The sequence below is a fragment of the Mirounga angustirostris genome, unplaced genomic scaffold (assembly GCF_029215605.1).
Source record: "Mirounga angustirostris isolate CCGP_5_RB_7025 unplaced genomic scaffold, mMirAng1.0.hap1 SCAF_17, whole genome shotgun sequence".
Classification (NCBI taxonomy): Eukaryota; Metazoa; Chordata; class Mammalia; order Carnivora; family Phocidae; genus Mirounga; species Mirounga angustirostris.
Window position 1 is genome coordinate 31,350,173 of NW_026991725.1, and position 16,338 is coordinate 31,366,510.

The following is a 16,338-nucleotide window of genomic DNA, read 5'->3' on the forward strand; positions in this document are numbered from 1 at the left end:
TCAGGCCCCCGTACCCTTTTTTTTTTTTTTTAACATTTTATTTATTTATTTGACAGAGACACAGTGAGATAGGGAACACAAGCAGGGGAGGTGGGAGAGGGAGACGCAGGCTTCCTGCACCTTCCGATGCGGGGCTCTATGCAGGGCTGGGCTAGATGCGGGGCTCGATCCCAGGACCCTGGGGTCATGACCTGAGCGGAAGGCAGACGCTTAACAACTGAGCCACTCAGGTGCCCCTCAGGCCCCTGTACGCTTATTGCAGAGATGGGGAAAAGATTTATCCAAGGCAAGGGTCATTACAAAGGAGGGGAAAAAATTGAGTTTATTTCCAAAAATAACACCGAGGGGGACAGCACAGGAAACAGTAAAAATTGTATTACCGTTTCATAGTGTTTCTTACTTGATTACTCGTGGTGGGAGAACGTGAATCTCCTTTGTATTTAGGGTCTCTAAATGTCGCAGTCGGGCTCTGAGCCTATAGATCTCAAGTGACTTTTCCAGAGCCGCTCAGGGAATCAGAGGTAGAGCTGGGGCTAGATTCCAACATCCTGACTCGCAGTCCAGTGCTCTGCACTGCGGTGACCTGTTGCATAATACGAAATAACTGTGGACTGTCTTCCCTTTTAAGAAATTTTCATTTGGTTCTTTGCGACCGGCCAGCAGTACGGTTGCTGGCGAGAGTGAGGATGTCTGCCTGCTGGGACGTTCAGTGCACAGATTTTCCCTTGGATTCTGGATACAGCCCCAACTAGCAAAAGCACTGCACCCCTTTGCTCCAGGGACGCTGGCCCCGGGGTTACGCAAATGCTCAAACAAGACGTGCAAGTGTTTGCGCTCGGCACATGGCAGGGGCCCTTGCCTCCCCCTCCCCCAATCTTCGCCCTGGTGGCCGAGCCCTGGGCTCCGCCCCTCTCCCCCCAGACCGGGGGAGGGGTCCTCCTAGGCGTGGAGGTGGCGGATGCTCGCCGGCTGCAGACGTCCGCAGAAAGGCGGGATACAGGGGGCGCCCGCGGCCCGAGTCTGGCCGCCTGGGTCGGCCGCGCGCCTCCGCCCCACCGGGCCTCGCAACCCAGGTCCCGCCACGCCGAAGTTTGCGGAAACTTTTGCAGTTGCTTCCCCGCCCGCGCCAGCCGGGGAGTTGTGACGCAGCGTCTGGGGCTCCAAGCCCGGACTGAGAAGAGAGGGAAGGCGGGGAGAGGGAGGGCGACGGAGAGCGAGAGAAAGAGCGCACGCCGGGGTCGTCCTCGACCCCGCAGATCCTCCTCTCCGCCTCCCCTTTCTTTCCCCCCTTGGCGCTCTCTCTGCGGCCGCGGCCCCGGCCCCGCGCCTCCTCCCCTTCCCCTCCCACGCTGCCCGCTTCCCTTCCCCTCTGCCCCTCAACCCTCCTCCCGGGTTCTGCGCTCCTCCCTCCGCCCTCCCTCCGCCCGGCCAGCCTCCTTCCCTCCTCCCCTCTTCTCCCCGGGAGGCATCACTTCGTCCCGACCGGAGGAAGACGCGAGCCCCTCGCGGGCGGTCATCAGAGCCCCAAGCCCGCGCTGCCACCGCGCGCCGCGCCCGTGCGCCCTCGGTCCCCGCGTTCCCCAGCGCGGCGCGGCGGCGCGCCGCGGGCATGGGGCCCCGCCGGCCGGCCCCCGCGCCCTGGCCTCGTCACCTGCTGCGCTGCGTCCTGCTCCTCGGGGGTCTGCACCTCGGCCGCCCCGGCGCCCTCGGGGATGCCGCCGCCGCCGCCCTCCCGGGTAAGGCGCTGCCAACTTGGCCAACTTCGGGGGCCGGGCGGGGCGGGGGACGCGCCGGGGAGCGGGCCGCTCTCGACTTTTCCCTCCTTTTTTTTCCCAGAAGCGCGTGTGCGTGTGCGTGTGCGTGTGCGTGTGTGTGTGTGTGTGTGTGTGAGTGAGACTGGGTTTTTAAAGATCGTCTGCGCTCTTCTGGAAGCGGGGTTGGGGGGAGAGGGGAGGAGGAGCGCGCCTGGAGGTGGGGGAGGACCTGAGTGGAACCAGATGTGGCAGGCGGCGGGGGAGGGGAGCCCGGGGGTCTCGAGCCGCCTCGGAGGAAGAGGGCGGGCTCCGCGAGGACCCCCGCCCCCGCTCCCGGACCACCCGGCGCCCTCGCTGCGCTGGGCCCGGAGACCTGCGTCCGGGGAAACCAGAGGCTCCGTCCGTCCAGGATCTCCCTCTAGGCCGCTCTCCTTGCTTTGCCTCAGGACCCCTGCGTTATGACTGCTTTCGAATTACTCGTCGGGGCTTGTTTGCCCTTCCTGGCATCTCGGGGATGTTTATATTTTCCACACTCGGCCTTCAAGGACAGCTTGTGGCATGTGGCAGCTGCGCTGTTTGAAGGGAGCTCTGTGGGGCAATTTCGTGCCCCCAGGATGCAGCGACAAGCTGGGCGCTGTGTGTGTGTGTGTGTGTGTGTGTGTGTGTGGTGGGGTGTGTGGGTGGCTCTGACCGAACTGGCACCCCTCCAGTGTAGACAGACCTTGGGCCCCAAAAGAGCTGCTAAAGATGCAAAAATCCAACCAACAAAACAAAAAACCGAAGTTGTGCCTTCTCTTTCTGCTCTTTCAGAGGGTGACAGTGACGTGTGGGGACAGACAGACCCCTCAGCAGGAATCTGAGAGCTAAAGGGAAAGATCCACTTCCGGAGGGGGGGCTGTTGCAGGAGTCAAAGCTGGAACCGCCAGGGAGTGTAGTTATTACAGCCCCAGCGCTGGGCCCAGCTTTGTCTCGCTGGATGTTTAATTTGGGGACGGGGGTGAGTGAAAGGGGACAGTCAGTGCAGTGTTTGCAGTTTTGAGCAAAACCCAAACAGCCCTCTTGAGGGTCCGGGCTCTCTAGCCATGGCCGATGCTCACTCACTTGGCCCGCCCGGCGTGACGTAGAGGACCAAGACACGTATTTGCCCGATTGTGCGGATGGGAGTGGTGGGGTCTGGAGGGACCCATATTCACATCAAGTAGGCGCTCTCCCCCGCTGAACTCCAGACCCACCTGGAGTTGAATGTGAGACGCAAACCAGGCAGCATCGCCCTGCCCTCCGCAGGTCAAGGCACACTGGCTGTCCCCCTGCCTCCCAGCCCTCCTCCTGTGTCTTCTCCTCTGTGAAGGAACTCAGCAGACAGGCAGGGCGGGAGGGCTGGAGGAGGATGGCCATTCCAAGAGCCCCAGAGCACATTTTAAAGCCAGGCCAGGCCCTGGGAGAGTCGTGGCTAGAGTGCTGACTCGGCCCTTTCCCCCATGGAGCTTTTGACAGAGGGAGCTGGAAATGCATGGTGAGGGGCCCCATCCGGGAGGACGCCTGGAGTGCCCCCTCTGCCTTCTGATTCCGCCCTCTCCTGGCTTCCCCCTCGGGCTGCGTCTCAGGACTTGTAGCCCCCACAGCCTCGGACGGGGCCCCTTTGCAGTGGTATTGCTTTGATCACCCCCATCAGAAGCTTAGGTATGGGCAGGGAGGAAGGCTAGGGGTGCGGCGGTGGGAGGATGGCTCCCCACAGCAGCTGTTGAGTAACAGGAGTGAGAAGTTGATACCAGTGCAGTCCCTGCACATCATTGTCCCCTCTGCCCTGAATGCTCCTCCTCGAGGCCGAATTCCTTCCTCGATGCCCCTGTACCTGATGAATTTGGTAGTCCCCGGGGAACAGTTTACTGGATCTTAACAGTCCGGGAAACGCTTGTGGGAGATGGGTTGGGCTTGGCAGGCCAGCGCTGCTGGGGCAGAACTTACCCTGGGGCCTGGGGGTCTGCAGGTGGCTCTCTGACCACCAGCAGCGGAGCCCCGTGGGATGAGAGTAGGAGGCACCACGGCGCCCCTTGGGGGCGGGGAGGCAGCAGGTTGGCAGCGCCTTGTTTGTGTATGACGGCAGCATCCGTCTCTTCTCCACCTCCATAGGGTGCCCCACAAAGTGGCTGGAAGACGTCTTTGTTAACTGCCGCGTTGGTGCTCAAGGCTGAACCAAGTAATTGGGGAGGGTGGAAGTGTAAGCCACATCCTTGGAGAAATGAAACTTGTGTTGGAGGCAGGGGAAAGTGTGTGGGGGACAAAGGGTCACTAGGGCTCTCTGGAGGGAGGTTGGGTGGGACCAGGCTTTGCAGAGGCAGGGACGGGAGCAGAGAGGGAGACCCGGAAGGTGGGCTAGGCTGTCTGGGAATGATGTGGAAGCTTGCTGGGCTGGGGTGGAGAATTCTTGAGTGGGACGGAGGGGAAGCTCAAGTGAAAGGGGAAGCCGGCCAAGTGCCTGGGAGGCCAAAATGGGGGAGCCACTTGCTGGCTGGTGGTGGGAAACCCTTGGGGTTACTGGACAGAGGACTGAGGGGCAGATTGGAAGGAGGGTTGCTGGGAGCCCGCAAGGGATCAGGTATCCAGGTTGAGGAGCGAAAAAACTTTGGGAGATCTTCCTGTGGGGACAGATCCTGCTGTCTAGAGGACAGGGGGGGAGGTGTTCCATTTGAAAGGCAGCTGGTACTTGCTGCCCCCGCCAGTCAGCCAGACACATCGCCTGCACTTCCGGCCCAGCCCCTGGTGAGTCACGGAGTTCAGAGCCTTCTTACTTTTCCCACCCCCAAAACCCGGTCTTCCTTGCTCCAACCCTCTTGTCTTCTGTGGGCTGCCGGGGCCAGGGTGGTGGCTGGCTGAGCTGTGGTTGGCGCTGGGAGCCTGGCCTCCCCCCAGGTTCCCCTGGACAAGGTGAGGGTGCAGGCAGGGGAAGAGGATGCCCGGGTCTTCGTTCCCATCTGTTCTCACGAGAGACCTATTGCCTTTATGATGCTTGCATGGTACAGTGATTTGGGCCGATGAGATGATGTCAGAAATACCATGAAAGTCTCAGAAGAGGATTCGTGTGGGTTCACCACTCATTTAAGCCCTGTTGCCCCCTGCGAAGGGATGAAGTGGTAACAGCAATGGCCACCATTATTCCTGTGCCAGGCCCCGGGGCCGAGTGCTCCACGGCAACAGCTCTTGTATCTCACAACCCTGGGAGGAGGCCCTTACCACCCATTTTACACACGGGCACTCAGCAGATGCGAGACGTCAAGTCACTTGCTCAAGGCCACACTGCCGTACCACTAGAAGGTAAAAGCAAGATTTGAACTCAGGAGTGGCTACCGAGCCCAAACCCCTCAGTACCAGACCATGCTGCATCTCTGTGACTTAAACAGTGTGAGGGGATGTGTTCGGAAAGGCTGGAAAATCCCGCTTGATGGATTTTTCTCCAATAGCTCTAAGCCCTCTAGAACATCCTCTCGATGTGTCCTCCTCAAAGGAACCCTAGGAAGAGGGTAGAGTGGGCAACCCTCAGTTTATACCCTGGCTGTCAGGGTGCTTGTCTCTGCCCTGGTCCTACTGGGCCCAGGACGCAGGGACCAAGCCCCGTTCAGCGTCCTCAGGATATCTGAGGTGCTCCCTCTGAGGGGGCATCCATAAGCTGGTGACTGAAGGATGGAGGAGGAGCCAGCCCCGGCTCCGCCCCCCAGCATCCATAAGCTGGTGACTGAAGGATGGAGGAGGAGCCAGCCCCGGCTCCGCCCCCCCAGCATCCATAAGCTGGTGACTGAAGGATGGAGGAGGAGCCAGCCCCAGCTCCGCCCCCAGCTTCCCAAAGGGCAGGGATTCATAGGTTCATTCATTTGGTTTGATGAGCCTGCCCCGCACTGACAGCAGGGATGAGGGTGGCCTGTTCTGAGCCCACCGCCTGCCTACACCTCCAGTAGGGGGTGGTCCCTGGACTTGGAGGGCCTGGGCATTGCTGACAGGAAGTGTCCCTTCCTGTTCGGTCCTTGGTGAGATGGGAGGGGTCGCTTCCCATGACTGGATCCTATAAATCTGGGCGGGGTGGGCCATGGCAGTGGTGACGCAGCTCTTGGATCTCACCCTGGGCCCTGCCGATCCCCGTTACTCCTCAGCTAGGGGTGGTGTCCGTAAACAGGCAGGCTGGATGAAGGCCGCATCGTGGCATCTGTGACCCCAGGGACCTGCCAGCATCAGCCAGCTAGCTCCAGTCACTTAGAGGACAGATGGGGTTGGCCCCCAAACGTCATGCGTGGGGCCTGATTGGGAACTCCGGGGGTTAGTTCCTTTCCTGCCTTTCTCTGTCCTCTCCTGGCCCCTTTACAGTGCAGAGACCCCTCCCATCCTGCTTGGCAGGACCCGCGCTCTCGGCTTCACCTCAGCCCTGCCCTACCCTCCCCCCGCTTGGTTCCTCTGGTTCTGTTGCTAGATGATGGCTTTGAAATCTCAGCTTCTTTCCAGTTCCCCTGGCCCCCACTCCTTCCCCCGGTCCTCCTTTAGCATGCTCTGCCCCATCTCCCCTGAACTTCCCTGCCGGCCCCCCAGCCCAGGCCTTTGCACACAACTTCCTCTGCCTGGGATGCCCTTCCCTTTTTCCTCCGTGGCCGTCGTTGCCCCTCCTTCCAAGACTCAGGATCCTGAGAAGGACGCAGAGGAGTCCCCGTCACTGCCTCGGGCTCACCTGAGCTAAGGGGAGACAGATACCCAGACGCTGCGTTTAGGGATAAACCCCAGCCTGGAGGAGGGGCCTTCTCTTTATCTCTCTCTCTCTGGGATCACCTCGAGGAGGACAGTGACCAGCTTTTGTCCTGAACTTGGACAAGCACCTTCCTATAGGGAAAAACAATAAGCCAGTTTCCCATCCTTTCAACTGGCATCCTCAGCAAGCGTTTGGAAAGGGAAGCGGTTGTGGTGCTCCCCAGTGTAGACTGAGGCAGGAGCGTGGTGTGGCCAGGAATGTTCCCACCTCCCCTCTGTCCTCCAGAAATGTAAATCAGGACTGAGGTAATGCCACTCACCAGCTGTGTGACCTCGGGCAGAGACTCAATTTTCTTCATTTGTAAAATGGGAAGAATAAAACAATACCCCCTCCTTAGGGATATTGTAAGAATTACACGAAAATGAGATAATATGTGTATGAGATGCATGTCTGGTACAGAGTCTTTTTTTAGCAAATAATATTAAATCGTTGCTATTTTTTATTATTATTAGGAAGAGAGAAGATGAATTTCAAGGGACTTAAATGTGAAAAAACAGTCCTCAACATACAAAATCCTAACTACAGCAGTTTTGTTGTTTTTTATTTTACTTATTTTTTTGTAACCAGGTTTTATTGTTTTTTGTGTTTGTTTTTTTTTTTAATTTATTTATTTGTCAGAGAGTGAGAGAGAAAAAGCATAGCAGGGGAAGCTGCAGGCAGAGGGAGAAGCAGGCTCCCTGCTGAGCAAGGAACCTGATGTGGGGCTCGATCCCAGGACCCCGGGATCATGACCCGAGCCGAAGGCAGACGCTTAACCGACTGAGCCACCCAGGCGTCCCTGTTGTTTTTTATTTTAATCGAAGCAGGTCTAACCCCATTACATCTTGGTGACACTTTGTTAACTACTCTAAGTGCCTAAAAATAACCATACTTCTTCCTTTTTCTGAACGCCACTTTAAATCCTAAAGAAAAAATAAAAACCTGTCCTCCACTGTTCTTGCTCCTAAAACCCCTCAACTCCGCACCCTCCCTCTTCACTTCCCTTCATCGTGAAGCTTCTCTAGCTGACCTTCACACGGGAACTGAGGAGTTTCCTAGCCTCTGGACTGTCAGTGTGAAAGCCCAGACGGTTCCAGGCAAACCGTCCAGGCAAACCGGAGCTGCTCCCTGACCGCTGGTCACTGTGGGGTGCTGCCTCCCCCTGGTCGCGGTAGCTAGGCTCCCTAATTACTAATTTCAGTGACCCTCCTCAGGCCTCACCTTGCAGCATGGCGGCTGCTGTTGCTAACCTCAGTGTGAAGAACGCTTGCTCAGCGGAAAACAGACCATACAGAAGTAAAGTGTAAGCAGTTTGAGGTCCTCCCTCCCCTCAGCCCCGGGCTTGTAGTAACCCCTGTCAGTTATTCATGACGTCGTCTCCTGTTTTTTATAATAGGCACACACACACACACAAATACTCCTTTTACACAGAGGGGACCCCATTTTATTCTGTATAATGTGATAAGATAATTTTTATTTTGTTTTTTTAAAAAAGATTTTATTTTCTAAGATTTTATTTATTTATTTGAGAGAGAGAGAATGAGAGAGAGCAAGCACATGAGAGGGGGGAGGGTCAGAGGGAGAAGCAGACTCCCTGCCGAGCAGGGAGCCCGATGCGGGACTCGATCCTGGGACTCCAGGATCATGACCTGAGCCGAAGGCAGTCGCTTAACCAACTGAGCCACCCAGACGCCCAAAGATTTTATTTATTTGAGAGAGTGAGCATGGGGACTGGGGAGCAGAGGGAGAGGGAGAAGCAGGCCTCCCGCAGAGCAGGGAGCCCGATGCGGGGCTCGATCCCTGGACCCTGGGATCATGACCTGAGCCGAAGGCAGCCGCTTAACCGACTAAGCCACCCAGGCGCCCCCAAATAATTTTTATTTTATAATATTCTTGCATATCTTTCCATGGCAGGCTATAGAGCTGCCGCATCCTTAATAGCACTCAGGATCCCACTGTACGGCTATACACACATCTGCTTTCCTAAGGATGGACACTTTTTTGAAAATTCTCTCTTCCTCTGGCCTTTGTTGCTCATTTTGTGTATGTGGTCTCTGCCTCCTGTCTTCCCTCCATCCTCAGTCCAGAGCCCGCATTGCCGCCCCATTGGCTCCTAAAAGGCAGCTTTCATCCTCCCCAGAACAAAGTCTGAACTTACAGAATTGGGAATTCGGGCCTTCCGAGTTCGGGTTTGGCCCAGCGAAGCCTCTGCTCATGCTTTTCTCCGGGCCAGGAGCACCTGGTCCCACAGGTCCAAGTCCTACCTCAGACCTGAGTCCTTCCAGTTGCCCTCAGCTGGAAGAATCCTTGCTTTCCAGAGCTCCTGTCGTCACGGCCACCTGCCAGGTGCAGCCACTTCCTCTCTTCCTAGACTCCAGGACAGGCATTTACAGCCCTGCACTGGCCCAGCACAGCGCCTTGGACACAGTGGTATTAGTAAGTACTTATGGAAACAAAAAAAGAGGAAAGAAAGAAAGAGCAAACAAGGGCGCCTGGGTGGCTCAGATGGTTAAGCGTCTGCCTTCGGCTCAGGTCATGATCTCAGGGTCCTGGGATCGAGTCCCGCATCAGGCTCCCTGCTCCTTGGGAGCCTGCTTCTCGCTCTGCCTCTCTCTCTCTCTCATGAATAAATAAATAAAATCTTTAAAAAAAGAAAGAGCAAACAAGTGTTCCAAAGAGCACCCCTCCCGCCCAGTTTTATTGTGGTATAATTGACATATAACATTGTATTAGTTCAAGATATACAGCATAATGATTTGAAATACATATACATTGGAAATGATTGCCCCACTAAGTTCAGTTAACATCCATTACCTCACGTGGCTACAGAGTTTTTTTTCTTATGATGCAAATTTTTTTTGTAGTAGAAAGGCAATAAGAGTTATCCTTCCAGAGTTTTAGATGATGTCATGATCATGAAAAACATATGCCACTATATTAAAATAAACAGGAAAAAAGTCCAGTGAACTGGAATAAATTCCAGAAGTAGATTTAAACTCATTATAAGAACCTAATGGAAGACAAAACCAGGAACAACACACTAACAAGGAAAACAATCTTTACTTTTAAATGTCACTGGACAACTGGATTACAATTAAAAATTTAATTTCAATTCGTAGCTGATCACAGTGGAGGAACTTCAGATGGCAAGTTGTCGCGTGGAAAGTGCCAAGATCACGAGAAATTGAAGAAATTAACTTTCTTTAAGTATGTAATTAAACTAGCAAAACGAGAACACCTAATCTCGGCAGAGCTATGGAGAAACCAATATGTATAACTAGCACACTCTAAATTATAAATTGGTTCAGGGGCACCTGGGTGGCTCAGTCGTTAAGCGTCTGCCTTCGGCTCAGGTCATGATCCCAGGGTCCTGGGTTCGAGCCCCGCATCGGGCTCCCTGCTCAGCAGGAAGCCTGCTTCTCCCTCTCCCACTCCCCCTGCTTGTGTTCCCTCCCTCACTGTGTCTCTCTCTGTCAAATACATGAATAAAAAAAAAAAATCTTAAAAAAAAATTATAAATTGGTTCAGTTTTTCAGGATTCAGTCTTTCAGACATTATGTAAGAAACTATACAAGACTTCATATCCTTTGACCTCGTAATTCCATTTTGGGGAATTTATAAGGCATTAATCCCAAGGAGAAAAAAATGCTCATAGTAGTGCTATTTATAGTAGCAAAACAAGCTGGAAACCATTTAAATGCCAGATGATAAGATTATGGCTAAGCAAACTAAGGTATCTTAACACGACGGACAATTTATGTAGCTCTACACGACAAATACACAGCTAATGTCAGTACACAGAAATAAGTCTAACTAGGCAAATTCTCATGACCACAAGGCAATCTTACAAAATCATATACACACACCAGTAACAAGTGGAGAAGCATGTCTGACACAGACATTCATCTTTTCATTCATTCATTTAACTGTTTTGGTTCTGTTTTCCTGAGCACTGAAGTATGCCAGGCATAGTATAGTATTTGGTGCTGAGGATGCCGTGGTGAACATGGCTTCTGCCTTCCCGAAGCTTGTATTTTGAAAGTAATTCCCCCAAAATAGGGAGCAGCATAAATAGAGTCAAATGTTCACTGATTCCATTTTAGGTGTAATTTTTAAGTTCATTAAAAGAAAGATGGAAGGGGCGCCTGGGTGGCTCAGTGGCTTAAGTGTCTGCCTTCGGCTCAGGTTATGATCCTGGGGTCCTGGGATCGAGCCCCACATTGGCCTCCCTGCTCAGCAAGGAGCCTGCTTCTCCCTCTCCTCCTCCCTCCTGCTTGTGCTTGTGCACTCGCGCTCTCTCTCTCTGACAAATAAATAAATAAAATCTTAAAAAAAAAAAAAAGACCCTCTGCCTCTCCACCCCCCCCACTCTCTCTCTAAAATAAATAAACAAATCTTAAAAAAAAAAAAAAAGGATGGAAGCCATAGACATCTCTGAAATCTCAGACATGGGATCGGGAACCTGTCTGAGAGGAGAGAGAATAGCCCTGAGTGAGACCAGCCTGGGCAAGTAGGAATTCAACTGGAAACAGCCTTATAAGTCAGTCTTGGTTCCCGAGGAAGGATTTTCTGGTATAACCCCAGAGATGCTTAACCTAACTTCTGAAGGCTCTGAGGATATAAGAGCAATGGTGGTTTAGAAAGAGCCTGGAAGCACTGTTTATAATAGCCAAAACAAAAACAAAATGTGCATTGAAAGAAATATGGATGGGGCGCCTGGGTGGCTCAGTTGGTTGAGCGTCCGACTTTCGATTTTGGCTCAGGTCGTGATCTCAGGATGGTCAGATCTAGTCCTGCGTTGGGCTCTGAGTCTGCTTGAGATTCTCTCCCTCTGCCCCTCCCCTGCTGTACTCTCCCTCTCTCTAAAATTAATAAGTAAATCTTAAAAAAAAAGAAATATAAATTACAGGGTGAAATATAATGCAGCAGTGAAACCAGTGAACCTCAGCTACATGTATTATCATGGGTGAATCTTAGAGATATAATATTGAGTGGGGAAAAAAAAATCCCAGAGTACTACTTTGGTATCATACTCTTTATCAAACCATTGGAAAAGCTGAAAAAATAGTGAGCACTCAAATACTCTTACCTAGAGGCACCACCTGTTAACATTTTGCCACATTTGCTTTACCTCACTGTGTGTGTGTGTGTGTGTGTGTTTCTGTCTGTCTGGTGAAGCTTTGAGTGACATTTCACACCTAAATACTTCATCATGTATCAACTAAAAATGAAGACATTCTCCTTTATAACCATAGTACCATAATGACATTCAAGAAATACAGCATACAACAATTCTTTTTCTAATATGCAGTCCATGTTTGGATTTCTCTAGTTGTCCCAATAATACCCCTTTTCAGCTGTTTTTTGTTTTTGTTTTTGTTTTGTTAAGGTCCAGGATCCAATTCAGTGGCCTGTCTTTTCAATCTCCTTTATTTTACAATAGTTACTTGGTCTTTTTGTCTTTTACAGTATTGCATTTTTGATGACTTCAGGCCAGTTGTTTTGTAGAATGTCCACAGTCTATATTTGTCTGATGTTCACTCAATACATTCATGTTAAACATTTTTGGAAAGAAACGTACATGGGTGATGCTGTGTCCTTTCCATTGTATCACATTAAGTAGGTTTGTTCCCCTATTGGTAATGCTAACTTGGTCACTTGGTTCAGGTTGTTTACCAGATCTCCCCACTAAAAAGATAAAAGATACCTTTTCCTCTTCGTATTTAGTAGATAATCTAAGGAATTTCAACTAAACCAAGGAAAGGAACACCTAAAAAGCAAAGTTGTTCACAGCAGCATTATTCCTAATGACCCCAAACTGAAATCCAGCCCCAACTGAAAACTACCCAAATGCCCATCAATAGTAGAAGGGATAAATTATGGTAGCTCCACCCAAGTGAATAGTATAGAGCAATAAGGGGCGCCTGGGTGGCTCAGTCAGTTAAAATGTTGGCCCTCAGCGGACTCCTTGATCCTGGAGTCCCAGGATAGAGCCCCACCTCCCGCTCCCTGCTCAGTAGGGAGTCTGCTTCTCCCTCTCCCTCTGCCCCTCTCCCCACTCATGCGCGCATAGTCTCTCTCTCTCTCTCTCAATTAAATAAAAATAAAATCTTTCGAGCAATGAATGAGAATGAACAATCCACAACTACATGCAACAATGTGGATGAAGCTCACAAACACTGAGCCAGATGCAAGGGAGCTCATGCCATATTATCCCATCAATATAAAATATAAGAAAGAGGCAAAACTGATCTATTCTGTTCGAAATCAGGAGAATGGTTACCATTAGCGAGAGAAGTTGTGACCAGAAAGGGTCTTAAATAGAATTTAAAAAGAACAATGACCAGGGAAGAGAGATCTGTTAATGTATATGGCAAGAAGCTCATATAAGCCAATGAGGAAAAACACATTTTCAGGCATCTAAAATCAGAATAGGTAAGACCGCAAAGGCTGTGAGCAGAGTTCACAAAGAAGACGAGTAGCAATGTCTAATAAGCCTGTGGAACATGTTTAAAATTCCACGCCTGAAAATAGTGCCAACAAAGACTGATGTAACGTGTTTAATATAACATTATTTATCATTATGGAAACCTCTTTATAAGTTGAAGGCTATTAATAATGAATAAATGAAATGTGGTATATCGCCGCATGGAATATCCTACAGCCATTAAAATGGTTTTTACAAAAGTTTTTGGAGACAGAAAAATCCTTTTGCTGAAATATTAAGTACAAGATTCAAAAACGTGTGTATAGATGTGTGATGTATCTGCACATGTAATATGTACATGTATACGTATGTATATTTATAATATATACATATACATGAACACGTATTTTGATTGTATAGACATTGTTAGAAAAGTTACATCAAAATTTAACAGAAGTTATAGGTCATATTCTACTGTGCTATACTACATTGTGTTATATAATATCTAACAGGGGTGATTATAGATAAGGCCTTTTTTTCTTTGAACACGGCTGCATTCTCAGCAACGAGAGACCGGGCAACTTTCTCCTCGCCTAACCACGTGACGCCAGCAGCCCTTCCCCCCGCCGCCCCGACTCCCATCACGTAACTGGGCCGAGCCCGCGGCACGTGACTCGACGGAGCCAATCAGAGGCTCCGGGGGCGGTCCTTTCCCGGCGGCCGGGCGCCAAGGGAGTTCTGTGGGGCTGCTGGTCGCCGGGCGGAGATTGCCTGGCTCTGCCAGGCGGGAGGGGAGCTGGGGAGCGGGGTGCGCGGCCCTGGGGACTGAGACCTTGGCTGCAGTTCTCCCCCGCCGCTGCTCGCACGCCCCTCCCCCCCCTTTTTAAGCGACAGTTTGGAGTCGGGCCCTCGCACTTTGCGGGCGGAGAGGGCTGGCGGGCGGGGGAGCCTCGGCCTCAGGGCGGGTTGCCTCCGCCCCGGCAGGGTCGCGGTGCGGCGGTGGGGAGCCATCTCGACGCTCTTCTCGTCCGCAACCCTCCAAACGCGAGCCTGCGCCTCTTCCCCTTGCGCTTAGCCGTCGGGTGTTTACAGAAGGGGCAGGGGCAGAGAGAACCTCCTGAAGAGCGGGACACAGAACTCTATAAGCACCCAGTAGGAATACGTATGTCCCAGACTGCAGAGCAGATCAGAAAGGCGCCTAAGCTAGGGGGCAGGCTTTTGGAAGGGTTTCTGCTTTTTAAAAATTTTTCTGCTTTTTAAAATGTTTCTATATAACTGCAACAAATGGAGACCACACTAATATTTACTAAGCGCATAAAGTCTGTCAGAGTCAGTGTTGGGCAATTCCACGAATACTCTTAAGCCTCCCATTCCTCCTTTTCACAGATAAGGAAATTGAGCCAGAGAAAGTTAGAGCCAGGATTACATAGATGGTGAGTGGCAAAGCCAGGGATGCAATGCGGGCCTGTTTGGTTCCCTCCATGGTCTTCTTTTGTTTTATAAATAAATAAGTGTTGATTAAAATATAATGAACATTTGTGAACCCACCACCTAATCCAAGACAGAACAGTCCAATTCTTCTATCTAGCTACGTGCTTCTCCTGTCTTCCTCCTCCTTCCCACCAACCCAATCTCTGTCCTGAATCTTGTTTTTAAAATTTTTAATTCTTTTTTTTTTTTTAAAGATTTTATTCATTTATTTGACAGAGAGACACAGCGAGAGAGGGAACACAAGCAGGGGGAGTGGGAGAGGGAGAAGCAGGCTTCCTGTGGAGCAGGGAACCTGATGCGGGGCTCGATCCCAGGACCCTGGGACCATGACCTGAGCCGAAGGCAGACGCTTAAAGACTGAGCCACCCAGGCGCCCCTAATTCTTTTTTTTTTTTAAGATTTTATTTATTTATTTGAGAAAGTGAGAGAGCACAAACAGAGGGAGAATGATAGAGGGAGAGGGAGAAGCAGACTCCCTGCTATGCAAGGAGCCTGATGCAGGATTCCATCCCAGGGTCCTGGGATCGTGACCAGAGCCGAAGGCAGATGCCCAACCGATTGAGCCACCCAGGCACCCATAAAATTTTTAATTCTTTAAATATAAGTACAGGAAAATAAACATATGAATGTTCAGTTCAATGAGTTTTCACAAACTGAACACACCCATGTAACCAGGGCTCAGATCCAGCAAATAAGAACATTACCAGTGTTCCAAGTGCTTTTAAGATGTTCCATAGCCTAATTAGACATGGATTTTGTGTGTGTGTGTGTGTGTGAACTGTGTTCATATCCTTGATCATCTTATCGCTTCAGATCTTAGTGGTTTAAAATTATCAGGGTTTCTATATTTTTCTAACTGATTTATATAAGCTTTTTGACATATTTGTTACAAATATCTTCCCATTTGTTTTTCAGTTAAAATTTTGATTTGGGGGGCACCTGGCTGGCTCGGTAGGTGGAGCATGTCCTGGAGGGTTGTGAGCCCCAGGTTGGATGTAGAGATTACTTAAAAAATCTTTAAAAAAAAAATTTTTTTTTTTTTAATTTGGGAAATGTCTCTTTAATCTTCCCGCCCTCCACACACTTGGTCTTTTAGTAAGGTATAGAAAGCCTTTTGGGGTCAGATTGGGTTCTTCCCTTCAGGGGAAGGCTCATGATGACCACTTTGAGGTCCCCCCATCTTTTCTGTTTGACTAATCCTCCTTCCTTCCCTAGCCCCTCAGCAGCACATCTAAACTTGTGGGAATCTTCAGTTAGTGAACGTAAATGAGGCTGCAAAAAAGATGAGGTTCCATACATATTTTTTCAAGATAAGAATACATTTTCAGGGAGCCTGGCTGGCTGAGTCGGCAGAGCAGGCGACTCTTGATCTCCACATCATGAGTTCGAGCCCCACATTGGGCGTAGAGATTACTTTAAAAAATACATTTTCATGATTGTAAAAACCGCAGTTATTTATAGCACACAATCAAATAATAGGAAAAGTTACCAAAAAAGAAAAATTACCTGAAACCTCATCACTAAGAAAACCACTGTTAACATTTTGGAGAATATCCTTCCAAATTGCCTCTCCTCAGGGGTGCCTGGGTGGTTCAGTTGGTTGAGGGTCTGACTCTTGGTTTTGGCTAGGGGTCATAATCTCAGGGTTGTGAGATTGAGCCCTGCATGGGGCTCTGCGCTCAGCACGGAGTTTGCTTGTCCCTCTCCCTCTGCTCCTCCCCCTGCTGGCATGAGTTCTCTCTCTCTCGCTCTCTCTCTCTCAAATAAATAAACAAAATCTAAAAAAAAACCCCAAAACTTCAAATCGCCTCTCCTCCCTCTCCCTCTTCCTCTATGAGACTTGGCATAAATGTTTTCATATTGTTTTGGAACGTGCTTTCATGTGCCAATACGTCATCAAT

General features: G+C 50.7%; 1 protein-coding gene across 3 annotated transcripts in view; it reads left to right on the plus strand.

The window, feature by feature from the left end:
* The first annotated feature begins 1,079 nt into the window (after window positions 1-1,079).
* Window positions 1,080-16,338, plus strand: part of MRC2 (mannose receptor C-type 2) — a 56,618-nt gene continuing 41,359 nt past the window's right edge. The window contains exon 1 of one of the 3 annotated variants that reach the window (XM_064583059.1): window positions 1,080-1,736. In XM_064583059.1, the coding sequence (XP_064439129.1) occupies window positions 1,610-1,736 (127 nt within the window). In that variant the 5' untranslated portion in view covers window positions 1,080-1,609. The remainder of the gene's footprint in view (window positions 1,737-16,338) is intronic. The other 2 variants (XM_045888697.3, XM_054510759.2) reach the window with 2 other exon arrangements.